The sequence below is a fragment of the Hyaena hyaena genome, unplaced genomic scaffold (assembly GCF_003009895.1).
Source record: "Hyaena hyaena isolate Hyena2069 unplaced genomic scaffold, ASM300989v1 scaffold_469, whole genome shotgun sequence".
Taxonomy (NCBI): domain Eukaryota; kingdom Metazoa; phylum Chordata; class Mammalia; order Carnivora; family Hyaenidae; genus Hyaena; species Hyaena hyaena.
The window spans coordinates 924,974-952,783 of NW_024081103.1; the positions used below are offsets into that span (position 1 = coordinate 924,974).

At 38.8% G+C, this 27,810-nt stretch overlaps 2 protein-coding genes and 1 long non-coding RNA gene across 17 annotated transcripts in view; 2 read left to right on the top strand and 1 right to left on the bottom strand.

Annotated features, from left to right (window-relative positions):
* THAP9 (THAP domain containing 9) overlaps nt 1-10,456 on the bottom strand; it is a 15,957-nt gene extending 5,501 nt beyond the window's left edge. The window contains exons 1-4 of one of the 2 annotated variants that reach the window (XM_039253965.1): nt 10,361-10,456; nt 4,720-4,915; nt 2,785-3,088; nt 1,004-1,154 (exon numbers count right to left, since the gene is read on the bottom strand). In XM_039253965.1, the coding sequence (XP_039109896.1) occupies nt 1,004-1,154; nt 2,785-3,088; nt 4,720-4,915; nt 10,361-10,440 (731 nt within the window). In that variant the 5' untranslated portion in view covers nt 10,441-10,456. Of the gene's footprint in view, nt 1-1,003; nt 1,155-2,784; nt 3,089-4,719; nt 4,916-9,876; nt 10,026-10,360 lie in introns of those variants that run through there. The other variant, XM_039253966.1, reaches the window with a different exon arrangement.
* A 24-nt stretch (nt 10,457-10,480) lies between these two features.
* Nucleotides 10,481-19,174, top strand: LOC120246457. 4 transcript variants are annotated; one of them, XR_005532057.1, is made up of 7 exons: nt 10,481-10,706; nt 11,028-11,172; nt 11,532-11,612; nt 14,167-14,240; nt 14,851-15,046; nt 16,443-16,508; nt 17,571-19,174. It is a non-coding gene; the product is annotated as an uncharacterized LOC120246457 (long non-coding RNA). The 4 variants fall into 4 exon arrangements; XR_005532056.1 differs by lacking the exon at nt 10,481-10,706 and adding an exon at nt 10,713-10,871; XR_005532054.1 differs by lacking the exon at nt 10,481-10,706 and adding an exon at nt 10,713-10,840.
* A 1,515-nt stretch (nt 19,175-20,689) lies between these two features.
* SEC31A (SEC31 homolog A, COPII coat complex component) overlaps nt 20,690-27,810 on the top strand; it is a 73,380-nt gene continuing 66,259 nt past the window's right edge. For 9 of the 11 annotated variants that reach the window (XM_039253947.1, XM_039253952.1, XM_039253957.1 and 6 more), the window contains exon 1: nt 20,690-20,793. The gene's annotated coding sequence lies outside the window, so the exon portion shown is untranslated. Of the gene's footprint in view, nt 20,794-20,831; nt 21,067-27,810 lie in introns of those variants that run through there. The other 2 variants (XM_039253949.1, XM_039253950.1) reach the window with 1 other exon arrangement.

The window sequence follows — 27,810 nt, forward strand, 5'->3', positions numbered from 1 at the left end:
CTCCCTCTCTCTCTGACCCCCCCCTGCACACGCTGTCTCTCTCTCTCCTAGAAATAAATAAAAACATTAAAAAAAAAAAAAAAAAAAAAAGCTGAAGCAAAAAGAAACCCAGAGGTTTCTTCCAGGAAGGAGAGCTGCTGCCATTCCTGGCTGGCCTCTGTCGCACCTGCACTGAATTAAATGAAGTACTGCTCTTCAGACAGCGACTTAGCGTCCACTGCATTTCTTCCTTCCATCTATTCAAAACACTCAATGATGGGGGGCGCTTGGGTGGCTCGGTTGAGCGTCCAACTTCAGCCAGGTCATGATCTCGCAGTCTGTGACTTTGAGTCCTGCATCAGGCTCTGTGCTGACAGCTCAGAGCCTGGAGCCTGTTTCAGATTCTGTGTCTCCCTCTCCCTCTGCCCCTCCCCCACTCATGCTGTCTCTCAGAAATAAACATTTTTTTAAAAATTAAAAAAAACCCAAAAATCAAAAAGCTCAATGACCATTCAGGCATTCCTTCTCTCTACAAATATTTATCAAGGGACCATTGTGCTCCAGGTACAATGCAGAGTTGGGAGTTCGGTGGTAGTGTAACAGAAAACCCGATGCACCTCATACTTGGGCAGCTCACAGTCCAGTGGGGAAGACAGTGTTTTAAGAACTATGATTCAGGTCTGGGGCGCCTGGGTGGCTCAGTTGGTTAAACGTCCGACTTCAGTTTGGGTCATGATCTCACAGTTCGTGGGTTCGAGCCCCTGAGGCTCTGTGCTGACCGCCTGCTCAGAGCCTGAAGCCTGCTTCGGATTCTTTGTCTCCTTCTCTCTGCCCCTCCCCAGCTCACGCTCTGTCTCACTGTCTCTCAAAAATAAATAAATGTAAAAAAAAATACATAAAATAAACAAATAAAAAGAGAAAATGGGACTAATAAATGAGAGTCTGAATACAAACTGCTTCAACAGATAAAATGCAATTAAATAATAACTTGTTTTATTTAACATCTAAAAAGTAATTCACTTACGTCCTGAGGATGGAAGAATGAGGCAGCTTGAGAATCTTTCTTACGTAATCATAGACTTTGCTACTGCACAAGTAGAGTGTACATGCAAACTGTTTCATTTCTGTGGAGTACTCAGCTGTTTCTCTCCAATTATACAATTCCCACTTAAAATCTGTTAAAATAAATTTATTCTTTGTGATGAAGAATATGTTTAGTAACATTTTCAGGTACAGATCACAGCATTTGAATATAAAAAGCAGTGGGCTTCCAAATCCATATCCCATCACAGTTTAACTGAGTTTGTTCAAAGGTTAATATCCAATCTTAGGGCCTCTTGACCAATTTATCCTGTTCATACTGGATTGTGTCACTAAAAAGAGGGAAGAAAAAAGTTTCAACTTGAATCACTATGTTTTACTATTCACTGGCAGCCTATGTAGAGAATTTTAGAGAAACAGAAGAAAATGAAATAACTGGATAAAATTAAATCTCTGGATTATGAGTACATTTATTTATTTTGCTCCCTGGTTACTATTTATCTGAGGGTAAAAATAATACACAAGAAACAATTCCGGCAATAGGATGCTATTCAGATTAAATAGATGACCTTGCCTACTTTCAGGGGGTAAAAATCCTCTCTTCCTGGGGGATCCCTGTTTATTACCTCTGTTCCCCTACTGGAAAACCACAAAATATTCTCCTCCTTTGGAGATACCTGCTTTTTTCTAAAAACAGAACATACTTATTTTTTTTTTTACCAGGATGTAAATCCAAAATTTCTGCTACTTTCGTCAAAGAGTTAGTTGGCAACACTTATTCTGTCCCTTTTCAAATATCCTGGTTTACAAAGAAGGGAGTAGGTAGTCTTTCCAATGGACATGTATATCTTCTATAGGATATTTTAGAAAATAATATATGGAGACTCAAAGAATTTTCAAGCTTAAAGGGAATTGGAAGATTATCTGGTTCGACTCCACTGCAAAAACACTTCAGTGATAAAGTATGTAGCACTTAAATTGTTTAAGAAGAATTTGCAGTAAAATGAGTAAGTGCTTTATAAGAAATCAAAAGTATAGTATGGTATAAACCATATGATCTAACCTCTAGGTAGTAGGATTATGTGTTACTTTTATCATCATATATTTCTTTGCCTTTCCTTAATAAACACATTATTTTCAAAACTGGAAACACAGGGGCGCCTGGGTGCTTGGTTGAGTCTCCGACTTCGGCTCAGGTCATGATCTCGTGGTTTATGGGATTGAGACCTGCGTCGGGCTCTGTGCTGACAGCTAGCTCAGAGCCTGGAGTCTGCTTCTGATTCTGTGTCTTCCTCTCTCTCTGTCCCTCCCCTGCTCACTGTCTCTCTCAAAAAATAAATAAAACACTTAAAAAAATAAATAAATAAAATAAAACTGGAAATACATAAAAGGATTTTGGTAATTACTTTTCCTTCTTTCTGCTTACCCTGAGACTTCATGTCTCAACTAAATGCATGTTTTCATAGGCAACAGCAAAGTAAATACTTTAGTGGTATTTCAGAAAAGGGGAACATCATGGGCGTCATCGGGTGGCTCAGTCAGTTAAGCATCTGACTCTTGGTTTCGGCTCAGTCATGGTCTCACAGTTCATGATTTCGAGCCCTGCTCTGGGCCCTGCACTGACAGCACAGCATAGAACTTGCTTGGGATTCTGTCTCCTTCTCTCTCTGTCCCTCCCACATGAACATGCACACGCACGTGCTCTCTCTCTCAAAATAAACTTAAAAAAAGAAAGAAAGAAAAAAGAAAAGGGGAACCTCATACCTGAAAACTGTGCTCGTAGCAGACACTCTGTTTCTTCAGAAAGTAGTTTTTCTTCTACAAGTGCATCAATTAATCGTAAGCCCTTTCTCTTCTTGATCATCCTGTAGTTTTTTACAGAAACCAGTCTTTTTTTGGACACTTGTAGCATCTGCTGCACCTCAGCTAGTTTCTCTGCACCAACTGTCAGAGGTCTTTTTAAACTGTAGTTATGGTCCTCAGTAGCAACCTCTTGAGAATTATCAGGAAGTGGCTGTTTTAGGATTTTCTGTCTTGCTTTACCTTTAAGGTGTACACCTTGAAGAACCTACAACAGAAATACAAAATTAAGGTTACTTTTGAAATTATCACACAGAAGATGGTCTATAAAAATACCACTAAATGCAGAACACTCACCTTTAATGTGGAAAGTTAATTATTAAAAAAGGGTCATAATATCTGATTTTTTCAAATATATTTATAGGAAAATGTGAATAGGGTTGGGTTCTTTCTTTTCTTTTTTTGCATCCATATAGAAATAGTAACTTGCTGCCGAAAATTAACATGACATTGAAAGTTTCTGAAATGGTTAAGGTAACAACAGAAAGGTGGTAATTTGGGAAGGCTTTGAGGAAATGAGTTTTGGGCAGTATTTTAAGAAAGCAATAACAGTATTGAATGGAGAGGACAGGAAAATTATTTGTGCAAAAAGGCAGGCAGGCATAGTGGACAGAGCATGGGCTTTGGAATTAAGACTAATCTGGGGTCGAATCCTGGCTTCCTCATTTCTTAGCTGTCACTACACCTCTACAATCTCTCATCTCCTCATCTGTAAAACTGTAGTAATACAGAGTTGTTTCAAGGATACAATACAATAATTTATGTAAATCTCCTAGCACAATGCCTGGACCACTGCAGGTCTCAATAAATAATAACTATTATTGATTTTACACAAAAGCATAAGAAACTAGTCAATTTATCACATTTACGGTAGTTAAGAACATGTGGTTTGAAAAGAGAATTTGGAGAGTTAGAAATGCACAATTTAAATTTTTTTTAATGTTTTATTTATTTCTGAGAGAGAGACAGCATGAACAGGGGAGGGTCAGAGAGAGAGGAAGACACAGAATCTGAAACAGGCTCCAGGCTCTGAGCTGTCAGCACAGAGCCCGACGTGGGGCTTGAACCCACGAACCATGAGATCATAACCTGAGCTGAAGTCGGAGGCTTAACCAACTGAGCCACCCAGGAGCCCCAGAAATGCACAATTTAAAGGAAGCTCTTGGAGCTTAGGAGTTTGGACTTGACACCACCTCTTCTGAATACAGGAATGAGAGAAAACAATACTGAAAGGAGGAGATTCCAGTGGATAAGAGGAGGCAAAGGTGGTGTCAGGATAGAACAGCTAGACTGGTGCAGACTGAGCAGACGCTGAGGAGCCAGGTACAACAGTGTGGCCGAGGGGTAAAAGGATAACTAAAAAACAAAAGAAACCTAAGAATGTAACACTAATCCTGGTGACTGATTCATAGAAAGCCCTCTATTTTCCATAGATACCTCTTTATATCTATGCTAATAATTAGGTATATTTTTGGTCAAGATCAACATTACTGGGAGGAGTCCAAAAAAAGCATAATTTCTAAGTACTATGGAAATTGTCTCAAACAAAAGCCTGAATTCTAAGGCATCTACTAGTTAATTTTTGTGATCAGTTTAGGATTCTTTATGTCTAGAAAATGATCTGCATTTATTTACATAAAAAAACTCCAAAGCAGAATTGCTAATATTACATATAGATTAAAAAAACAAAAAAACCTAGTTTTCGGTGCATTTAAAATTTATTAATGGATTTATTTTAAGATTTAGGATTTTTTTTTTTTTTTTACTCTCTGTAAATTCTACCTATAATGAGAGGGATCTCTGTAGAATTTAGTTTTGTTTATACCTAGATTTAAGTACCTTGTATAGAGAAACAGAAGGCACAGCTCCTTTTTTCAGCTTTCTTCTTATGCCATATGACTCAAAGTCACTTTCTTGAAAATGTTTGGAACATAGTATAGCACCTGGTCCTGGGATCCAAATCTTTTTGCTTCTGGGGTCCACACGATTAACAGCCCTGATCCATTTTGAGCGCTGTATGGTATCAGTTGGAAATCTACAGCAATCATATTAAAGTTCCATTAACATGAAAATATTATGGTAATACTACAGCAGTATTTATTACATAAACCCATTTATTATTTAACTGCTTCATATAAACATCAAGTCCAGTTAAAACTTAATCTGATTTTTCAAAATTCTTTGATTTTTTTGAATCCAAGAGGTCCATATCTAAGTGATTCATTTGCTTTAATTTCTAAGGGCAATTCTCATATTAAATACCCTACATTTTGTCTTCACTGCCTACATTAATGCAATCTGCTCAAGTTTAGTATGTGTGTTTTTAAACTATGTCCACAAACTCTTTGCTTCTCTTCCTTTCAAGGAGTGGAGTCTAATTTCTTTCCCCTTGAGTGTGGGCTAGAGTTAGTGATTTGCTTCTAAGAAATACAAAAAAAAAAAAAAAAAAAAGGCAGAAGTGACAATGGGCAATAAGACTAAATAATAAAAGGTACTTGTTCCCTCTATTCAATGGTTTTTCTCTGGGAAAATTGCTCTCCCATGTGAGTGGTCCTGTAGAGATATGTTCACTGGGCAAAAACAGGCTTTCCGCCACAAAAAAAAAGCCACATGAGTGAGTCTTTCTGAAACTGCACTCTCCAGCCTCATCAAGTGTTCAGAAGATTCTAATGTTTGCTAACATTTTACCGCTACGTTAGGAGACAGCCTGTAACACCCAGTTAATCCACTTCTGGATGCCTACCCTCAAAATGTGTGAGATCATGTTTCCACTGTATTTTGAAAAAATTTGTTACTCAGCAGTGGAAAACAATTACATTTCCCATACTCAATTTTCCTCTTTTGTTTTAAAAGGCACCACTTTTTCCTAGCCTTGAATATAAAAATTACCTTGTATTTCTCTATTTTTAATCCCAGCCAAATTACTACGTTTAGAAATTGGTGAGAGGGGGAAAATCACAAAACAACTCTTTTCTGCACCCTCTCCCTTGATTTACCTTGGAGACAGATCTATAGGTAGCTGTGTGACTTTTGTATATTTTAACTTGGATTTTAAAGCATATCGTTGTTAGGAATTGAAACTAGTGAAAATTTTAATCTCCTCAGCTCATTGTGGGGAAATAACATAGCAGTATGGTAAAACATACTTCTGAGATATTCTCTCAATCACCTTGAGAAAGAATACTGAATTAGAAGATCTGTATTTAAGCTTCAATTCCCTTTGATCAGCAGTGTTGTATTAGACATGGGTCTCAATCTCTGAGCCGCCTCACAGGGTTGTAGTTAAGGGTGCACAAGGTGACAGACAAATGCATTCAAAGGCACTCTGGAAATGGTAAAGTACTACCTAGAATTTGTTCTTTCCTAGGAACAGCAATTCCACTTTCAGGACTTTCATTTTATTGTTCCAGGAAGATGATGCTGCTTGATCAAGAGGAAATTGTTTTTCTAACAAAGGTGAGGCAAATCTCTCTCTTTTCACCAAGTTCATTTCTTAACTAATGGCGCAGGTTTGTGAGGCGCTTTTCTCTAACCATGAGAGAAGCAGTCTCTAACCATGCAAAGGGCAGTAAAAAGTTGGATAGTCCACCAAATGACATTACTTGCCTGATCCTCTGATGCAGTTTCCCAACTGGCATGCCTGCTGACTACAGCCATCAAATCCCCTTAGCCCATAGAATGGCCAGGGCCACTTGGAGCCCTTGAAGTAAGTATAACAGGCCAGTCCCAAACAGCTTTGTTTGTTTGCCCCAAAGTATTAAACAAGTATTTCCTGTGCATAACACAACATGAAAGGCTTGAAAAATATTATAGTCTAACCAGCATGACTAATTTGAACTCTGGACAAAATTAAATTGATAATAATAATTGATTCTACTTTTAAAGCATTTACCTTGTGCTATTTTTACATAGCACATTACACATTTACACTGTGTGTGTTTTAAAGTTTATTTAAGTAATCTCTATACCCAACACGGGGCTTAAACTCATGACTTGGAAATCAAGAGCCACCATGTTCTTCTGACTGAGCCAGTCAGGCACCCCGGTGTGTATGTGTGTTTTTAAAAAATCTGTGTCCTTAAAAAATTCTGCATGACAGGTTACCTTTCACTGTAGATGAAACCAAGGCCAGAGCTAAGTATAGCCACTAGTAAATAATAGCTGAAATTGGAATTCATGTTTCCCTATTCTAAAATCACCTGTAGCAAAAGAAAAATCCCAAACCAATCAATCTCATATACACAATAATGACTGGTTTACACTAATACAGAACCTGCTTTCTCTCCTGTTAACTATCCTTTTTTATACTACTGGCAGAAATTACCTTGGGCTCTCTGCATATCATATATTCTAGAAAAGTGGCTAACAAAATCCTGTCTATAGTGGTTATCTCTGAAGAGATAGAGAAAGGATTGAGGGGTAAAGCTTTATACCTGTAATTTAATTCTAAGAGAAAAAACAAAGAAAACAAAAATGAAAACGAAAACTGAAACAAGGCAAAATGTTAACATCTGCTTAATTCTAGTGATGGGCACATCAGTGTTTGGTGTGTATTATTTTTTACTTGCTAGTGTGTTGGAAATGTTTCATAACTGAAAGTATAAAACAATTCATTACAATTCAGGCAAAAACTTTTCCAAATTACCATATATATACTTCTTTGGTTATGAAATAAGTTGTTTAATCTCTTTACACCACAAAAAGAGAATGAATCAAACTGTCACTTCTTTAAACTTCCTAGTCCCATCTCAGATTTAACCATTTATATGTCTGCCAAAGTACCAGTATTCTGGTATTTCCACACCTTTAATCATTTTGATTCATGCTTTTCAGCCAGAGCCCCTCGCCTGTGTCCTTGCAGCATCTTTCACAATTCTGGTAATGGTGCTGGGGATGTTGGGGAAGGCTTAGAAGAGAAAATATTGGAGCTAGAGCTGATGTGTCAACAGGGGTTTGCCATGCAGACAGTGGCCACTCCAAGCAGATGCACAAACACAGAGATATAAAATAACTACTTGGATCTTACTGGTTGATAAAGCATTGAAAAATAACTTAATGTGGAGGCCAGAGAGGGTTAAAGGAGGGTACAGAGGTAGCTTGAACTGGTTACAGATGGTCTAGAGGGGTGGCCAGAGGCCAGATCACAAAAGACTGTGTATGCTACGAAGTTTGGGATCCATCCTTTGGGTCAGTGGCCACCAGAGAAGTGTGCACTCATCCACAGAGATTTGAAGAAAACATTAGAATTTATTTTTATAATGTTTTGCCCCATCCCTTAATTGTGTTTCATAATACATATTAGTACATTACTTCGTGTACGTAATTTATAAATCATTATGCATTTATCAGGGTCTGTACTCAAATTTCTTTGTGGAGAGAGCTCCATGATCAAGAAGTTTGAAGATGAAGCCTTTGGGCAATGACAAGTTGACAAATCTTTCCATCCTATATTACCTTTTTGCTGAACCCTTACTTCTGATCAATACTACTCTGTTGCTAGAATTAACACCATAGTATTGTAATTCCTTTTCCTGTCTCTTTCTCCTGCATTCCTTACAACTTCCTAGGTATAGGAAGACAAAAATGATTCCCCTCCATTCATACACAAGGACATGTGTTTAATTTAGCAGACATATACAGTAACAGAAATACAGAGGGAATAAAATTAAGGTTGGAAGACAGGTTTTGTAGGAAAGTCTTTGCAGAGGAACTTGGACTCTTGTCTTTAGGCATTTGAAAAGCCCCAGGATTAAAATCCTTTCTTTAGGAAACTAGCAGAAAATTTGCATTTTTAGAAAAATCATTTCCAGGAATCAGGAAAATGGAATGAATGGGAAGAAATCACCCTGGACAAATCAAGAGCAGACTACTGTAGTAGCTGCATTACATTCTCTTCCTAAAATTAAGCAGGTCTTACTTTGGTCCTCAACATATAAAACAATTAAAAGCAATGAATGAACTCTTCCTCACTTAAAGAGCCTAAGAAGGCACAGGAAAAGCAGGGCAGCAAAAATGCGAAAAAGAAATATTAGAGAAAAAGGAGAGAACTAGGGACAGAGTGTGTCAATAGAGTCAATGGAGGTGAGAGTTTTATGGAGTAGTCGATGTAATTAAAAGTTAAAAAAAAAAGGTCAAGAGAAGCACTTAGCATGCTCTCTTAGATTTGGCACGATTACGGGTGACCCTTTGTCAGTGCATTAGAGCAGTGGTAGTGATCTGGCTAGCATAGGTTGAAAAGTCAATAGGACTTAGGGAAATAGGTGTGTATGTTCCTGTTTAGAGGAGCCTGGTTATAGAGGGAAGGAGAGCTAGGGTAGTGTAGAGGTACACACAGACTCAAGAGTTTGTGTATGTTTAAAAATGGAAGTACTGTGAGCATGCTTGCTGACTTTAGGCAAGCAATCAGTAGGATGCAGTTTAAAGTGAATACGAACTAACTGATGGGGAAAAATCCCGGAGAAGAAAAGAAATGATACAATTATTAACAGCTTAGGTGGAGGAACCAGCCCAATTTCAAAAAACAACACAAAACAATGACTACGAAAGGCCTACCATACATAGTTGAAGCTCCTTAACTTGACATCTTATTCTTTTTAATGTCTTCAAGATATTTTTCCCACTCCTCTCTATGGTTATCTGCGCTTTCCACCCCTTTACGTTTTTCCATGTTATTCCTATTTAAGTGCTATCTTCCTCCCACTCCACAATCTAAGTTCAAGGTCCAACTCAAATACCCTCTGTCCCAGAAAGCGGTTTTTCATCTTCTCATAAAAGTCCTTTGTCAATGGTTTAACTCTCTACATCTATTACCTTAACAGACTACTTCTTTTTGAGGTGCATTTCTTTTTGTCTGTGAGGATCTGTTCTACCCACTTTTCTACTTCGCATTTTGCCTTGAACTTTGACTGGAATGAACGACATACCACAGATGGGACTAAAGATGTGAATTCAAATCAGACCCGTCTGAAAATCCGCCCCACTCTTGAGCCAATGTACCTTCCTTGCCACGAGCACATCCAGTCAGAATACAACCGGCCTTGTGGAGCTCAGCCAATACTACTAAATAACTTGCAATAACAGGCAATATTCGTGAAAACTCATCTGTACTCATGTCCTGGGCAAGCCACACATCTAATAATAGAATCGAACGCTTTCAACAGTTTTCCCAAACTGCCCACCCTTCCCACCTCCTCACGTTAAACAGTAAGACGACCGAAAGGAAGCTCGACTCCTTTCAAATAGCCCTCGCTAAAAGCCATTAGGCAGGCGGTGGGCAACCAGAAAGAACCTGCAATTTGGAGGTACACACTAAGCCGGAGAGGCAGGAAAAACATCGATTCAAAGGTCCCCGTTCCTCTCCCTCACGCCAAGCACGTCACGCACGTCACCGGCGCGACGCACACCCGGCCCCGCCCCACCCTGGCCTACTGCCCGCCAGGCCGTGCTGGGAGCTGGACAGCCGGAGGCTGCTCTCACGCACTGGTGGAAGGAGAGGCCGCGCTCGCGGCTCAGCACGGTGTCTCGGGTGCTGCAGCCAACTGCCGAGCAACTTCGGGTCATCTTCTTGCTACGTGGGGCTCCACTTTGGGTGTTCCCGCGACAGCATTAATCGTGATAAACTTAACTCCGCCCGTGAATTCGGCAGCTACGACCTTTATTTGTCGGAAAAGGCGGGCTCTTAAGGCGCAAGACTCCTACCCTTCCTCTTCGTGGGCGCTGCACTAGGCGCCGTGACCAATCACAGGCCACGTCGCGTCGCCGCAGCCAATCGGGAGAGCCTGGGGCATTAAGACGAGCACTTGACGGCTCCTCCCTCTCTGTTCCAGGTTGGTTGGGGGATTTAGTTGTTTACCGGCTCGTTTTGCTAGTTTCAAGCCGCTCCAGTTACATCCGGTGCCATCGCGGTTCTTTGAGGCAGGGCCTGAAAATGCGAAGGCGGAGAGGCAGAAATAACGTTGAGGTGAATCCAGGGGCATGCGGATACGTCCCCGGTGCGAACTCTGAAAGTGACTGGAGGTTATGGCTGGAGGAAGACACGGCAGGGAGAGGGATAAACGCGGTACCCTAGAAATATTGGAGACGAAATTGGGCCCCCGGATAAATCATCTACTGAGAGGCATATAATTTTCTTGCATTTTATTTGGTAGATCCCTGATGCGGAGCTGTTGGGATGGTTGGCCTTAGATACGTGACCCCAGAGGAGCTTGAATGAGAGTGTTAATACGTCGACTTAATTCAAGGAACCCTTTTCTACAAGAGCTTTTGGCCCTATAGGGGAATTAAGAAAACAAGGTAAGGTCCTTGGGGCAGCACATGTCCAGTGGGGACTCGTCAATAGCATTAGTAGGAGAGGCAGGATAGAAAGGCAATGAAATGGTTACGGTTGGGATGTGCATTGTAGATAGCTTTCAAGGAGTGAGAAGGTCCTAGAACCATATCTTTGTTAAGCTCTGTATGTTTACGGTATGAAATTTCGATTTTCATGGAAGAAACAAAATGGAGCCAAAATATGACATAATTTCTATTCTATATTTTTGAAGAAACACTTAGCATGTTAAGTGGCCTCTCTCTCTGCTTCTTGCATTGGAGGCCCAGTAAGGAAACAAATGTTTGTGCTTTTTATTCAACTTTCTCATTTCCTTCTCCTGCAGGCAAGCAGGATTCCAAAATTTCTAAGCCAGATTGCTGCTTTTCCCTCTTTTTGTTTTCTTAGTCCAGATTCCAGCCCAAAGGTAATACTGACATCTACTTTCCATTATAATATACTTGTATCTTGTTTGAACGAAATTAACAGAGGCTTTGTATAGGTCCCGTTCTTAAAAGTCACGTGGCCTAAGGATAGTCCATGAGTTTGGGGAAAATCGAACCATGGGCTGTGTGCTTGCTTGGCTGTTAGATGTGCAAAGAGTAGGACCTGGATTTAAATCACCTTCAGTCTGTTAGACTATTAGAAACTTTCTTAGTACTCAACCAATTAAGACCCAGGTGAGGCTAAGAAATAAATAACAGTTTTCTCTTTAAGGAAAAAATTGGTTGCCTTGTTTTTTTTGGTAACAGTTTTGTTGGGATATAACACCTATACCATACAATTAGCCCATATAAATAGTGTACAGTTCAGTGGGTTTTAGTGTATTCAAGAGTTGTGCTGCCATCACCACAATCAATTTTAGAACATTTCCATCACCTGCCCCCCCAAAAATCATTCTCCTCAACAGTCAATCCCTATATCTCCACTATCCTCAGTTCTTGGAAACCACTAATTTTTTAGTCTGTGTAAGTTTGCGTATACAATTTCATATAAATGAAATCAGAAATTAATATAAGGCCTTTGGTGAGTGGCTTCTTTCATTTAGAATGTTTTTAAGGTCATGTGTAGCATGTATCAGTACTTCCATTTTGTTTTTTAATACAGAATTTTAAATATTTACTTATTTTGAGAAAGAGATTTAGAGTATAAGCAAAGGGGGGGGGCGGGGCAGAGAGTCGGCGAGAGAATCCCAAGCAGGTTCCACACTGTCAGCACAGCCCAATGCAGGGAACTCACAAGCCGTGAGATCACGAACTGAGGGGAAATCAAGACATTACTGAGCCACCCAGGTGCCACCGAGTACTTCCTTTTTTTTTCCCCCCAAAAGGTGTTCCATTGTATGAATATACTGCTATGATGACTTTGTTTAACCATTCATCAGTTGAACATTTGGGTTGTTTCCGTTGTGGGGGATTATTATGGATAATTCTGTGAAAATTAGTGTACAAGTTTGTGTGTGGATATATGTTTTCATTTCTTTCGAGTATTTACCTCAGGGTGCAATCGCTGGGTCATTTACTAACTTATGTTTAACCTCTTGAGGAAATGCCCAAGTGTTTTTCCAAAGTGACTAGACGATTTCATTCCCATTAGCAGTGGATAAGGGTCCCATTTTCTCCATGTTCTTGTGAGTGTGAAGTGGTATTTCATTGTAGTGGTTGCCTGATTTTTAAGGACTCCAGGTTTGCAGGGATCCCGCTAGAGGATGCTCCTTGCTTGTAGACCACTGTGTTAGGTGAATTTGGCTTTTCAGTCTCTAGCACACAAATAGATACATGTGTTTCTGCTATAATATACATGTTCCTGAAAAATATCTCATGTTCAGCAAAATTGTGCATGTGAAAGTAGTACTTACAGGAAAAAGAAAAAGCGTTGATCACTCAAAATCTGTGCAATCTGTGGGTAACCTCTAAAATAGTGATCAGTACCTGGGATGTACTCGTAAGCCCTCCCCTCACCCCTTAAAGGTAACTTAAATGGACACTGGCATGGGGTTTATTGAAAGAGCAAGACTGGTGGGTACTAGACATTAGATAGGAAGTGGAGCTCTGAGCTAATGAATTGTTAAATGATATAACCTGTTGAGAGGCTGAGGGCAGGTGGGCAGCTGAGGAGGAAGCTCCAGGTGCAGGCTCTCATTTTTCAGTTATTTTTTTAATGTTGATCTTTGAGAGAGCTCACGTGGAGGAAGGACAGGTGGGGGGGAGACACAGAATCTGAAGAAGGCTCCAGGCTCTGAGCTGTCAGCACAGAGCCTGACGTGGGGCTTGAACCCATGAACTGCAAGATCATGACCTGAGCCGAAGTCAGACGCTTAACTGACTGAACTACCCAGGTGCTCCAATCTCAATTTTTATTTTCTTAAGTTGGAGTTGAAAGTACCCCTGCTGCCAACTCAGAATCAGAGTTCAGAGGGAAGGGTTTTTTTTTTCTTTTTCTTAATTGGATTCCAGATATTGTGGCTTGTGGCTGCCGAAGGAAAGGTGAAACTGTGGCTCTCACATTATTGTTAAAGCATTCTTGTAATTATTAATTACAAAGGAGTTACTGAAAACTGCTATGCTGCACAACAGATGTACTTAAATGTTGTAAACTGGTTAAATGAAAACTCACTTTATGGAAGCCACAAGGGGTCACTGCCCTAGGTTTTCTTAGTGTACTCCTGGATAGGGAAATGTGTAATGCCTCGTAGATGCATGATTTTTTCTTTTAGTTATATTTATGTATCTTTATGTTTGTTTATAACTTGTGCATTTTTATTGCTGTTTTTACTAGTGACCTTGAGGTTCCCAATTTGATCATTTGATTATCTTTGCTTCTTTCAATAACTTCATATCCAGTGATTAAACTTTTTCACTGCCGTTCACGTAATGAACCGTTGTGATTATTGAATACATAAATGAGGATATGTAAACTGTGTTAAAGATATTGTAAAACACATGGACCATTGCAATTTAAAAGAAAATATCTCTTTTCAGGAATTACATTCTTGGAGATGTTGGAAAAAGAGTCCTGGGACTTCAAAGATAATCACTCCAAATATACAGGGGAGGTAGTTTATTTTTCTTTAAATGTATTAAGTGTTTTTGGAACAATAGTAGTGAGTTGGAAATGGAGGATTATCCAAGTAAAGATTTACGAATACTTTGGTAGAATCTCATTAATTTGGTCAGCTGGGTCAAAAATAACAACTAGTGCTTATCGAATGATTATAAGCCAGGCTTTGTGCTAAGCATTTTATACAGACAGTTTTGTTTATAAACATTATGTATTTCTCACAACTGTATGAAAGCAAATAGACTTTTTGCTTTCTAGGACAGGTATCTTGTTGAACACCTACTCTTTTGTCAGATTCTTAGTTCTACTAAAACCTTATTGTCCTGTTATATCAAAATGTATTGTTAGTAACTGACTTAACATTCTTGCTGAATTTTTCACCCTTTCATTTCAGAAAGCCTTGGGGTTTTGAAATTATTGGTGACCAACCAGAAACACTGTTCTGAATCTGATCCTTTCCCCAAAACTTCAGACCTTTTCAGCTAATTCATAAGTTGTACATTTTGCTTTTTGAATATAGATTGTGACTCTTTATATTGAAGTATTTATTGCTGTGTAAAAATTATCCAAAACTTAGTAGTTTACAACAACACTTATCTTTACAGTGGGAGGAGGGCAAACTGGAGAGACCTCATCTTCTGGACTCTCACTTAGCAAGCCTTGGTTCCTTGATGGCTGTAGGCTGAAGATTTCAGTACTTCCACAGGAGAGCCTCTCCATAGGCGTCTTGAGAATTCCCACAATGTGACAACTGTCTTTCCTCAGAGGGAATGATCCAAGAGAGAAATGCCTAGTCAACATGTAAGTCAGCACATATGAGGGTGTGAATACCAAGAGGTGGGAGATCATTGGGGACCATCTTGGAGGTTGACTATCACCCTTTACTCTCTTTTTTAACTGCTTCCATTTATTGAATCAAGAGATTTAGTATTAGACCCTCTGGTCAAATAATTAGAAGTATGAGAGCATGTGTATTCAAATAAGTGCTCTCTTTTTCTGAGGTGCACAGTTTCTTGCCCATGAATATGTAAATTCCATAGGTGATGCCACATTCCTTTTAGAAATTTTCTAGAGGGTGTATAAGAGCTCATTTTATAGCTAGAGAATAGTGTACTTTGATCATATATTTTTTTTCTTGGACCCATTTCTCATCTCCCAACCTCTCCTTAGGTGAAGGGGTGGTTAGAGAAGCTGGAAGTAGACTATAGATAGAAATTGAGTATCCCTACCCCTGGTATTTTGCTTGGGTTGCAGACTGACTTGGCAAGGTTGAAATTTCTGTTTAGAGTTTTCTAAGGAATGCAGTCCAATTACTTAAAAACACTTAACACATATATTTGACATCGGATGGAATAAAGGTATAAATATACAGCAGCAGCAGCTTTAGAGTGATTTGTCCTTTTCCTCAAAAGCTTGATATTTATCCAATATGGTGAGTATACTTCCTTTTCTTTCTGTTGCTCCCCCCTCGCACCTCCCACCACGGTCTTATGTCTCTCTTAATGAATACAGTACAGACTTTGCCAAGCCCTTAATTGGGGCATTCTGATCAGAATGGCCCTAATTGGTAGTGCCTGAGATTTGTAATGTTTTGAGTATTCTTTTCCCTTTTCATTGTTTAAAAGGTCTTTGTTAGCAGTGTTAGCAGTGACAATTCTCCCACTTTTCCTTTAAAGCTTAAGTGCTTCTGATTATTGGAAACTTGTGTAACACAAAAAGCATTAATAAAAAACAAGATATAACCAGTTTTGGAATGTGTTTGTAGTAAAGTATGGTTACCCTTTCCATGCCAAGCTTAATATTGAGAAGACATTTCTAAGTTAGCATAAGGTAATCTGTGCAAGGTAGTTAATGATAGATTTGAGATTATCTTTGATATGATTTTTCCAGTCAGAGTAAAATTGGAGGTCTTACCTGTTCATGAAAATTAAAATTTGTAGAAATGTGCATATGTTATGTTCTTTAAAAAGGGCTAAACAAAGAAAAACTTAGGACTAAAGCTTAATTTGAAAATAGGAAGAAAATATAAATGTCCAATGATTAAACTTTTTCCACTGCTGTTCACATCATGATCTGTTGTGATTAATGTATGTGGATGAGGACATAATGGGAAAAAAAAATCCTAGTGGGAGAAAAAAGTAAAGATATGATGTAGTTTTTGTATATTGATTTACTTGTAAATGTTTTCCTGTCTTAGGAATGAAATTGAAGGGTGTTTTTGTCAGATTTATCTGATAAGGAATTTGAACATTTGTACAGTAAGGTAAGTGGCTTATAAATTTGCTAGTTTTGACAAAACAGAAAACCAGATCTAAGCAAAAAATTGATATTTGAGCAGAATATGGATATTGTACTCAATTAAATTTTTTCCCTTATTTCATCTTTCAAAGATAACATGAATATGATTTCAAAGATAATATAATTTTCTGAATCTATAGATTGGTACAGGATAGGCAGTTGGGTGGCTGGGGTCAGGACTTTTAACCTTGATGATCATCTTTTCTCAAAAATAGTGATGTAATTCAGCCCCTGAGATTCTTAGAGATCATATATTCTAGGGTTTAAATTTGCTGAACTTTTGGATGTCCTATAAATGACTTTGATATTCCTGTGAATGACCATCCTATCACTTAATCTTCATTCAAGAATAGTGGATAAGTAGGGGGTCAGAAGGTGGGAATCTCAAATCTAATACCAGATTAGTCTGTCACTAATTAGTCATGTTGTCTTGGGTGTTTCAAATTTGAGGAATATAAAGAGGAAAAATTCTTGCAAATACTCAGTATTAAGTTTATTTTCTATTTCCTAAATTTCTATAAATATAAAAGTTGATACAAACTTCGTTTATGGGCCTTAGTCATAAGATTTACAAAAGAGTGCATTCAAAAACAAAACTAAAATATTAATGGGATGGATGCTACTGTTATGCAGGAGAAAACATGGCACTGGCTGGTATGGAATAAGTTGCAAATACATACAGTCTTGTGCTTTGTGATGATTGTAAAGTTTTACAATCAGGAAAACAGTAGAGTTGTCCAGAACTTTACTCTTTTGTAGAACTCAGAATTACTGAAATGAGGGGAAGAGGCCTAAATTCTCAAAAGGGTGTCTTTGGACTGTCTGTAAATCCTCATTTGAAGAATTATGTATTACATTGTCTCCAGACGTTTTCCCATCTCCAATGGGAATTCACTCTGGAACTAACATTCCTTTGAGAAAAATTTTCATTTTTCTATTTTGATTTATGTTTAAATTTGGCTAGTAGTTAGCTAAAGTGGCTTAAATGTTGACTATTTTGTGAACTAATACAAGTTTTTCTTTTTAGATACAGGTAATCCTTACTTTGCACCATGCCATTATACATGAAGATTAGTTTTCACACTTTACACCAATCCTACAACGCACTTGAAATTTCAGTTATAATAGTAACAACTGTTGCATAAGCTTTGTTGCTAGCTCTTTATTCTACAACCGATTAGTAAAGATGTGCATCATGGTCAGTAACCAGTTACAACACATCTTTCAAAGTCTCTTGGTGATTGATCACTGAACATCTCTTAGTTCACAGAGTAAAGCATGTAGTTATGTGGCTTACTTGTTTCCCAGTGATAAACCCGTGCAACATTTTACAAAACTGGATAATCAGAAGAGGGAATTGACAGGGCAGCAAAGAAACAATGGAACTGGAAGTGAAATTGGACTTGAAATGGCAACAGCATAGTGAAAACGAGACAAACCCAGGCCTCCATAAAGCTACAGCACAAACCACATTTTAAAAGTTCGATGAATATAAAAACAAAGTAAAGTTGCTTTCACCGTTTTTTTAAGTTTATACTAGGAACAGAAAGCCACTTACGGTTGAAATGGAGTGCTTGCTTTTACTTTGAATGGAGGACTGTAATAAAAAACAAATCCTAATCAGTTTAGCTAGCATGCAGGCCAGAGTTTTGAGGTTATTTGCTACATTGAAGGAAAATGATAATTACAAGGAGACAACACTTTTTGCCAGTAAAGGCTGGTTTCATCGTTCACAAGTTGGGAGTGCTTGCATGGCTCAGTTGGTTAAAGCATCATTTGGAAGTCGGCGTGAATGGATTAATGTTTCACTGACTAGTGAAGCTGCAAGTTCAGATAAGGATGCTACTGGGAAATTGGCACCCATATTCCAAGAATCACAGGCAGTCCTTGCTTTGCACAGTAGTACGAGACTGCTGTGTGAAAGCTTCACAGGATTTGGCTGGAATGTAAACATCGTTCTAGAAGATACAGACGACTGTGGGAATGTTGACACTGCTGCCATTCAGGAAGTAGTTCTGGATAAACAGCCAGAAGAATTGAGTGAAGGTGAACATAGTTATACATGAAGAAAGCAGTTGTGTGTTGTAAAGGATGAATACATTTCATAAGTGATTCAGGTGAAAAACCACATTAAAGGAACTCTCAGATGTTTCATGACATTGCACAAAGAATAAAATGAGAAGCAGATCTAAACTCAGAAAGGAGGATGACAATTTGCCAAGGTATAGAAAAGATGCTTGCTCTGTATCGCAAGTTATATGAGAAAACAAGTAATGTCCAAACTACTCTTGAGACTTGTTTATGAATAAAATGCTATCATTTTCAATATTTCTACTGTTGTGAATATTTTACTTTTTTATATTTATAACCAAAGTTAGGAGTTTTTGACAAATTTCGAGGTTACAGAACAATCAGATTGTTAATACCATAGATTAAGATTGCTTTGCATAGTTTCCACGTCCATAGTCCAAGTGATAACTCCCTGCATTTAAAACACAGAACTCTTTATATTTAACCAGATATAAACATATCAAGTCTAGGAATATACTTTTCCCTTACCAGTTATGATATTTTTCATACTGCCTTTGTATGCTATTATAACAAGGCTTTGAAATAAAAATTTGTGTAATACTGTATGTTTCATTCTTTGACTTGTAGGCAAAATCCTAATAGAATAGGGATTAGCAAACTTGTAAATAAGGCCATACAGTGAATACTTTAGGCTTTGCTGACTCTTAACTGTCTGTAGCAACTACTACGTTTTGTCCGTGTAGCACAACAGCCGTAGGCAATGCACAGACCATTGAAAAGTGGCTGTGTTCCAGTTAAGAAACTTATATCATGAAATACTGCTGTTTTTACCTCACAGAGCCTACAAAAGGGGGTGAGGAGCAGGGAGGTTTGTAGTTTGACTTCTAGAATAGGAACATGTAGTACATTAAATGATAACAAAGAATGTAACCACTGAATCATTGAGTTTTTCGGTTAAGTTGTTCTAACGAACCCTCTCCATATCAATGAACATTTCCAGGTGGTGGGGGTCTTATGGGTTGGGGCAGTAGGGAGTTAAATTTTCTGTTGACTCAAGTGGTGGGCCCACTTTCGGATTTTTCATTGGCATCTATAGGTAAACTAGTCCTTGCAGCTCTAAGTAAAAATGGATTTACAGAACACTAGAAATTTGCTACTGTAGCCTGAATAATCCATTCTATTTATGTACTAGAGAAACTTCCTTTTCAAATTGAACGTTAAGTATAAGACACTAAAAGGGTGTTTGAAAGCGTGCAGTGGATGTGCAAAACTTTGCCTACTCTAATACCTAGAAGTGAAGGCACTAGAAAAAGTTGAAGGAAAAAAGATGGTTGACTCATCGGTGAAATGGGAGAGAACGAGTCTAGAAGTTAGGAGACCTGGGTTGAGCCTAGGTTCTGACTGTTAAGTGCTTTTCCTCTGGTTTTACTCTGCTGTAAAACAATAAACTAAGAACGACGTCCAGGCAATACACCAATTCGATGTCAGGGTCTGGCGCAGCGCAGTGAGTAAGGGTAAATCCTAGAAGATATCAAATAATGGCCATATGATGCTAATTAGACTGCTGGACTCCACTGTGCCTCTTTGGAGTAACAAGTATGTCCACAACTGCCTTCGGGTATGACCAGATCATTTGCTTTTGAAGTCCTCAAAAGTAATACTGTCGAACCAACTACTCAATTTTTAGAACCCAATCACAAATTAGTTACTGCACTTAGGGCCCTGCAGCCCGGTTTCCACGTGATTTGTCCGGTGTTGACAGTGTAGTGGCGGCTGCCGACGTCTCAAGGACTAGAGCTACGTGGCGTTCCTGCAGGCCTCGGCCGTTCCTCGAAAAGATAGCTACACCCAGCACAGGGGAACCTTTCTTTTCCTTTTCTTTTCGCGTATCCCGGCTCACCCGTATCCTCACCCTGTAGGCCGCTCCTGGGGGGCCGGTCCCCCAGCCTCCCAAGCGCTCACGTCCCGCCACCCCCACGCTCTCCACGTCCGCCTGCCACCGCTCCCGGAAGTGCCGTGGCAGGGAGCGCGCCGAAGTGGGCGGGGCGAGGCGTCGCTCCCGGAAGCGTCTGTGGGCCGCCGGGGAGGGGCTGTGGCTGCCACGTTGAAGCGGAACGTGGAGGTGGCTTTGGGGCGGGAGGAGGGGCGGCGGCGAATGCTGGGAGAGTCCGACGGGCGTCGCGCTAACGCAGGAACCGATCGCCAAGGGTCCCCACAAGGTATGTCCGCCTATTACTCCCTGTCTTCTTTGCCGGCCCTCGGGCCTTGAGGTAGACCACAGGCGAAAGCTACGACCGCGGCATCGGTCTCCGCTGGTCCCCGTCAGCCTGCGGCCCGGTCGCTGGTGGCGGCGCGTCCCTGATCTTCGTTCCGGGCCCGTCGGGAACGCCTGGCGTCACGGCTGCTTCTGGGATCGCACAGATCCACATCCGCCAACGTTTCCACTGCTGAGCAGGAGCTGCCCTGAGGCTTGCGACAGGGTGTCGTGCCGGGTGCGGTAACGCGGGTCTGAGTTTAGAAGACCCTCACACCCTTGTGCACAAAGAGGTGCGGGCCCCAAGGACGAGGGGAGGAAGCAAACCTCAGGATCACTTTGGTTCATTTTATTTCCGTTGTGTTTTTTTTTTTTTTTTTGGTCTGTATTTGAACTGTTGCCAGGTTTAAAGGTTCATAGGTTATTCACTGGAAGCTACTGTCATTGAACCAGGATTGAATTATTTTAAGGGTAGTCGTCAATTGCTGTCTGTACCTCGAAGGAAATCTCAAAAAGTGTTTATGTTTTTGCTAATAAGTTATTATGGTGAGAGATTAGGTTACAGGGCAGGTGAAAAATAAATCAAAATATTGCGAGGGCTTGTGGGCATTATGAACTTTTATGTGAGCTCAAGTAACTAGTTTTATATAGGTCTTTCTGAAGTTGAAGTGGTGGTCTGTGGTAAATCCCCAAAACTCTTTTCTAACTACAGAAAACTGAAATGTAATTGTGTTTGTCACCAATTGTAACTATTCAATCAATAGTTAGAGCCTAGCTCTTCAATCATACCATCCTCCGTTTCCTGTACATACTGATCTGGGATTGGCTGAAGTTTACCCATCGTTTTTTAGTGGTTCTTCTGTGCTCTTTGTTTTCTCTTGCGTAAATAGACCTGGGGAAGGTTTGTAGACCCTTAAGAACTTTTCAATTAACTTGGGAATGTTTTTGTAGTTGTGAATTTGTTACACAAAACCGAGGTTATTTGGGAAGTGTGACATTGGAATGGATTTAGAATTATATTGCATAATTTTATATAAGCAGGTTCTTTCTGAAACTAATAACATAAAAAAGAAAGAAGTTTAAGAAGTTTGTAACTGTAAAGAGCAGTGATTCGTAACTATTTGGAATTCCATTCCCTTTTGAGGACCTGATGAAATCACTGGATCACCTTCTTAGAAAAATGCACTACAGAGGAGCTCCTGGGTGGCTCAGTTGGTTAAGCGTCTGACTCTTTATCTCAGTTCAGTTCTTGATCTCAGGGTTATGTGTTCTAGCCCTGTGTGCAGCTCCACACTGGGTGTGAAGCCCACTTAAAGAAAAAAAAATACCGCCACACACAGAATTTTATATATAATTTCATGAAGCTTAAACATTCTTGTCAAGTGATATTATTAAATTGATTTTTAAATGTTTTAAAAAATGTCATTCTTTTAAAAATATTTTTTTAATGTTTTATTTTTGAGAGAGAGAGAAACACACACACACAAGTATGGAAGGGGCAAAGAGAGAGGGAGACACAGAATCAGAGGCAGGCTTCCCAGTGCAGGCCTGAACCCACAAATTGTGAGGTCATGACTTGAGCTGAAGTGGGTCGTTTAACGTACTGGATCACCCAGGCACCCCAGAAATATTGTCATTCTTAGGTTAATTTCAGCTCAAAAAGTTTTATTTATTAGATTATAGATAAGTATGACACATTCAGTTCAACGCGCATTTGGTTGAGTGAAATGAGCCTAGAACATTGATAACAATAAATCCTCTAGAACGAATTTGCTCATCCATAATGAGATATTTGCCCACAAATGGATTTTTACTAAAGGCAGTGCAGACTGGGGATTGTATTCCTGGTGTAAGAGTCAGAGTTTCCATTTCCATAGACTCTTCTTATTACTTTTGAAGTATAGGTCATCTCTATATGTAGCATTGTAAGGTTGGTATTTTTTAGAAAACAGTTCTGTTGGAGTTTAGTATTGTTTTACGAAATTAGCAATTAAAAAATGAGCATAAAGAAGAAAGGTTCCGCTTAATTGCATTAATCTAACTATGTGCATGTTGTGGGGAGAAACTTGGACAAAAAAATAAGAGTCCTAGTCTAGAACATAAACTTTTCTTCAATAGGTGTATTCTTAAAGATTCATTGGGATACACATTTTAAATTGTGACTTTTGCAGTAGCTGACGTTTATAGGCCTCTATTTACTGTGTGCCAGGCACTGTTCTAAGGCCTCTGTGTAATGCCTTGTTTAATTCTCACAGCAACCCTTCATAATTACACATGCTTTTGTTATACTTATTTTACCAAATGGGTAGTCAAAACACACAACAGGTAAAGGTACATGCCTAAAGTCAGAGCCTAGGACAGGGTGGAGCTGGGATTTAGTCTGAGGTTTGGCTCCAGACTCCTTACCCTAAACTGCTATGCCATAGATACTGTCTTATAGATGTCATAGGTGAGCAAGCCACTGTCCTCACAATTTCTTTTGTATTATCAGAATTATTTTGTTCTGTGTAAAATAGTCTTGAATGTATTATCAGAATTATTTTGTTCTGTGTAAAACAGTCTTGTGAAATAAGTGACTTCTAATCACTTTTGATATTGAAAACAAATTGCACAAAGCTTTTAAAGCAAGTCTTCGCTTGGGAAGTACACTTGGCTAAATCTAAGCCTTCTTCGGATTTTCAAGAAAATTAATTACAACTAAATGATCATTTCTAAGAAAAGATCATTTCTAATATGCAAGCTGTACTTTCATAGTATTCTTGTTGTTTTAAGAATGATTGCGGTGGGTAGATTATGGTGTTCTTGTTTAATTAGGTTCGGACCACATAAGGTAGTTCCAGGCCATTATTGTAGTGATTGAAAAAAAAAAAGCAGTTGGTATTGAAGCCTTGTGTTCAGTACAAGCTAATAAGTGGAACTGCATCTAGTGGAACACTGAGTGCTAAGGACAAGAAATAGACTTTTAGAAATGCTTTGAATTTCCATTTAGCTGTTTTTATGTACTTGTGAAATTGTCTCTTTCTCTTTTAGTAAGTGTTACACATTAACTAAGTGTTCCTGAATCAGGTATTCTCTGTTGTACCTTTGCTCTTAGATGTACTCTAGTTCTGTTCAGTTGTTGTTTTTTTTTTAATATACATGGTGGTTTTGTTTTCACATTCAGAAGTTATTCTAAGACATTTTATAAAACCTCTTTTTACCCTAAGAGTATTTTCCCCTATTTAAAAAAAATTTTTTTTAACGTTTCTTTAGTTTGAGAGAGAGACAGAGTGCGAGCAGGGGAGGGGCAGAGACACACACACACACACAGAATGTGAAGCATGCTGCAGGCTCTGAGCTGTCAGCACAGAGCCCAACACAGGGGGCTCAAACTCAGGGACCCTGAGATCATGACCTGAGCCAATAATGACCTGAGCCAAAGTCAGACCCTTAACTGACTGAGCTACCCAGGTGCCCCTCCCTGTTTTTTAAATAAGGAAAGTTAGGGGCGCCTGGGTGGCTCAGTTGGTTAACCGTCCAATTTTGGCTCTTTGGCTCAGGTCATGATCTCGTGGTTCGTAGGTTTGAGCCCCGCATCGGGCTCTGTGCTAACAGCTCAGGGCCTGGAGCCTGTTTCTGATTCTGTGTCTCCTCTCTCTTCCTCTCTCTCACTCACACTCTATCTCACTCTGTCTCTCAAAATTAATAAATGCAAAATATATATATATGAAAAAATAATAAGAAAAGTTAAAGTTATTAAAGTTATTTTTTCCTTTAAACACTTAAGAATTTAAAAATTAAATGTTTTACCTGAAAGTAATCTTTCTAGCTCATCAGACTTTCTGTATTTCCCTAATAAACATTTAAAATCAAACAAGCAAAGGGGTGCCTGGGTGGCTCAGTCGGTTGAGCGTCCAACTTCGGCTCAGGTCATGATCTCATGGTTCGTGGGTTCAAGCCCTGCCTTGGGCTCTGTGCTGACAGCTAGCTCAGAGCCTGGAGCCTGCTTCAGATTCTGTGTCTCCCTCTCTCTCTGTCCCTCCCCTGCTTATGCTGTCTCTCTCTCAGAAATAAATAAAACATTAAAAAAAATTTTTTTTAAATCAAACAAGCAAAACTTTCTATCTACTTCACCCTGTGCTAAACAATTTTGAGTCCAGAAGAGGTAAAAGTTGTAATATTTGATTTAAAAAAAGACTTTATTTGTCTAGTGAGACAAGATGACATATAAAACGGTTAAAAGGCAATGGAAAAAGATGTAACAATAAGTAAAAATAGAATGTTATAGTTTTGTTAAGATAGAATCAGATACTTTATTAATAAATGCTTAAAGTGGTATAAACAGTTAAGAGATTATTTAGATTATTGTATATTGGGTAATTAGGGTACTTTTCATGAAGGAGCTGGGATTTGAACATGTTACTAGACAGTTGGCTGAGAGGAAGAGGGCATTTCATATATAGAAAATAGGCCTCTTTTTTACTTCTTAGAAAATTGAGATTTTCCCTTTTTTTTCAGAATAGTCTTAGGAAATTAGATGTATACTTTTCTTGGTTAATCTCGTGATGGTAATAATTTTAAAAAGTAGTCAACGTATTAAAACTGATATTAACCTATGTGCTGGGCACTGTGTTTGGCCTTGTATTTAAAATATATTGTCTCATTTAAATTTCACAACATTCCATGAAGTAGTCTTTCTTATCCCTATTTTTACAGTTGGGGCTCAGAGAGGTTAAACAATGTGTCCAAAGGATCATCAGCCAATATTCAGATCCAGTGTTGACTCCAGATGCTCTACTACTTTTAACCACGTGATGCATCCCCCTAATCCACTTTTGCCTCACCTAACACCGTTTCTAAAATACATTTCTTCTCTCAGTGTCCTCCCGCATCCTAGCTGTTTTGTCCTTACTCTTCTAAATGTTAGTGTGTCTTCTGTGATTCAAATCGAATACCTGAATTTGTTAAGGTAACAACAGCTTGGACTCTGGAAGTTAAACTTCTGAGTTCTGATTTTGGCTCTGCCCCTTGCTAGCATGTACAAATTATTATCATCTTTCTGGGCCTTCATTTTTATCATCTGTAAAGTGGTCTTCATGTATAAACAATTTGAACATGTAAGACACAGAGCATATTGTTCATCTAAGGCCCTCATAAGAAAACGTTCGGAGGATGAACTTTATTCTCTAGAAATGAATGAGAAAGCTGGCAAAAGTACTCTTGGAGAGCATTGAATATATTTAACTATAAACCTGAGACTAAAACAAAAGTGGGAATAAGGAAGAAAGAATAAAGTGTGTATGTTAAATATCTGCTAATGTATGAATTGGTTATAAAACTTTAAAAAATTAAGAGAAGTGGGAAGTAGGAAAAATAATTTTATGGGTTATAAACTTATTTATAAAAAATAAAACTTATTTTTATAAAAAATAAAACTTATTTTTATAAAAAATAAGTTTATGGGTTGCCTCATCTGTAATAGCTGGGAGTCAAAGGACATTATTTAAAGTTGAAAGTCAGTTAGTAGAGGTATAAGCATATTTAACAGTACAAAGGTAAACACTGAGAAAGATAATACTATTGACTGTAACTGTGTAGTACAAGAGGAGCAGTAAGATTATGAAAACTGATTTCATTAGTGTTCACAGTAATTACTGTGGAAAGAAATAGAGGATTAATAGTATAAATAATATTATTTATTTTTATGTTTATTTATTTTTTTATGTTTGTTTATTTTTGAGAGAGACAGAGACAGAGAGTGAGTGGGGGAAAGGCAGAAAGAGAGGGAGACACAGAATCTGAAGCAGGCTCCAGGCTCTGAGCTGTCAGCACAGAGGCCAGGTGTGGGGCTTGAACCCACAGACTACAAGATCCTGACCTGAGATGAAGTTGGCCACTTAACCAACTGAGCCACCCAGAAGCCCCTAAATAATATTCTTTTAAATTATTAAGATAGAACCAGAAACTTATGCGAACAAAAATACAAATCATCCTAATTATCAGAAAAATTATAAATACACAAATAGGGACCACAGGGAAAGTATTTTTCTAAATTATAAAACCAAACATAGCAAAATAATATAGAACTAAGCAGTCATCTGTCAAATCAGGAAAAAAATTTCAATCAGTAAATTTTATATGGCCTTATTAGCTAATTTATTGAAAAATATTCAAATTGGATCACTAAGCAAAATCTCATTTTTTTCCCCTGTATTGAAGACAGCCAGTGAAAACAAAGTGTTTCAAAGGTTGAAAAGGGCAGAGGCACCTAGACTCATTTGAGCATCTGACCCTTGATTTTTGGCTCAGGTCATGATTGCAGGTTCATGGGATCAAGCCCCATATGGGGCTCAATGCTCAGTTTGAGATATTCCTGCTCGCTCTCTCTCTCTCCTCCTCTCCCTTTTCTCCAACCCCCAACCCTTTGCTCCCATACAAGCTCTCTTTATTTATTAATTTTTGAGAGACTTTGTGAAATGTGAGCAGGAGAGGGCCAGAGAGAGAAGGAGAGAAAGAATCCCAAGCAGGCTCTGCATTGTCAGCTCAGAGCCCAATGCAGGGCTCAATCCCACAAAGTGCAAGATCATGACCTGAGTTGAAATCAAGAGCTGGACACTTAACTGATTGAGCCACCCAGGTGCCCCTGATATTGGTTTTAATATGAAATAAAGTGGAATTCAGGCGCGAGGGATTATTTAAGATGAAGAGCAATACTTTACAAAGCTATAAATGTCTATTTGACAGTGAGCATTTAATATTATGCATACCTGTCAACCAAATAACTGTGTTAAATAACAAAGTGACTTTCATAAAGCAACTTTCAGGAGATACCAGGAAAAATCAGCACAAATGCATTAGTAGTAAGTGACTTTTAATTCATTGTTCTTGGTCCAGGAAAGATCAAATGGAAAAACGGTAAGGTTGTAGACGACCTAAACAATTAAGTCAATAGAATATATTTGATTAATATATATTGAACTTGATCCTGAAAACAGAGTACCTG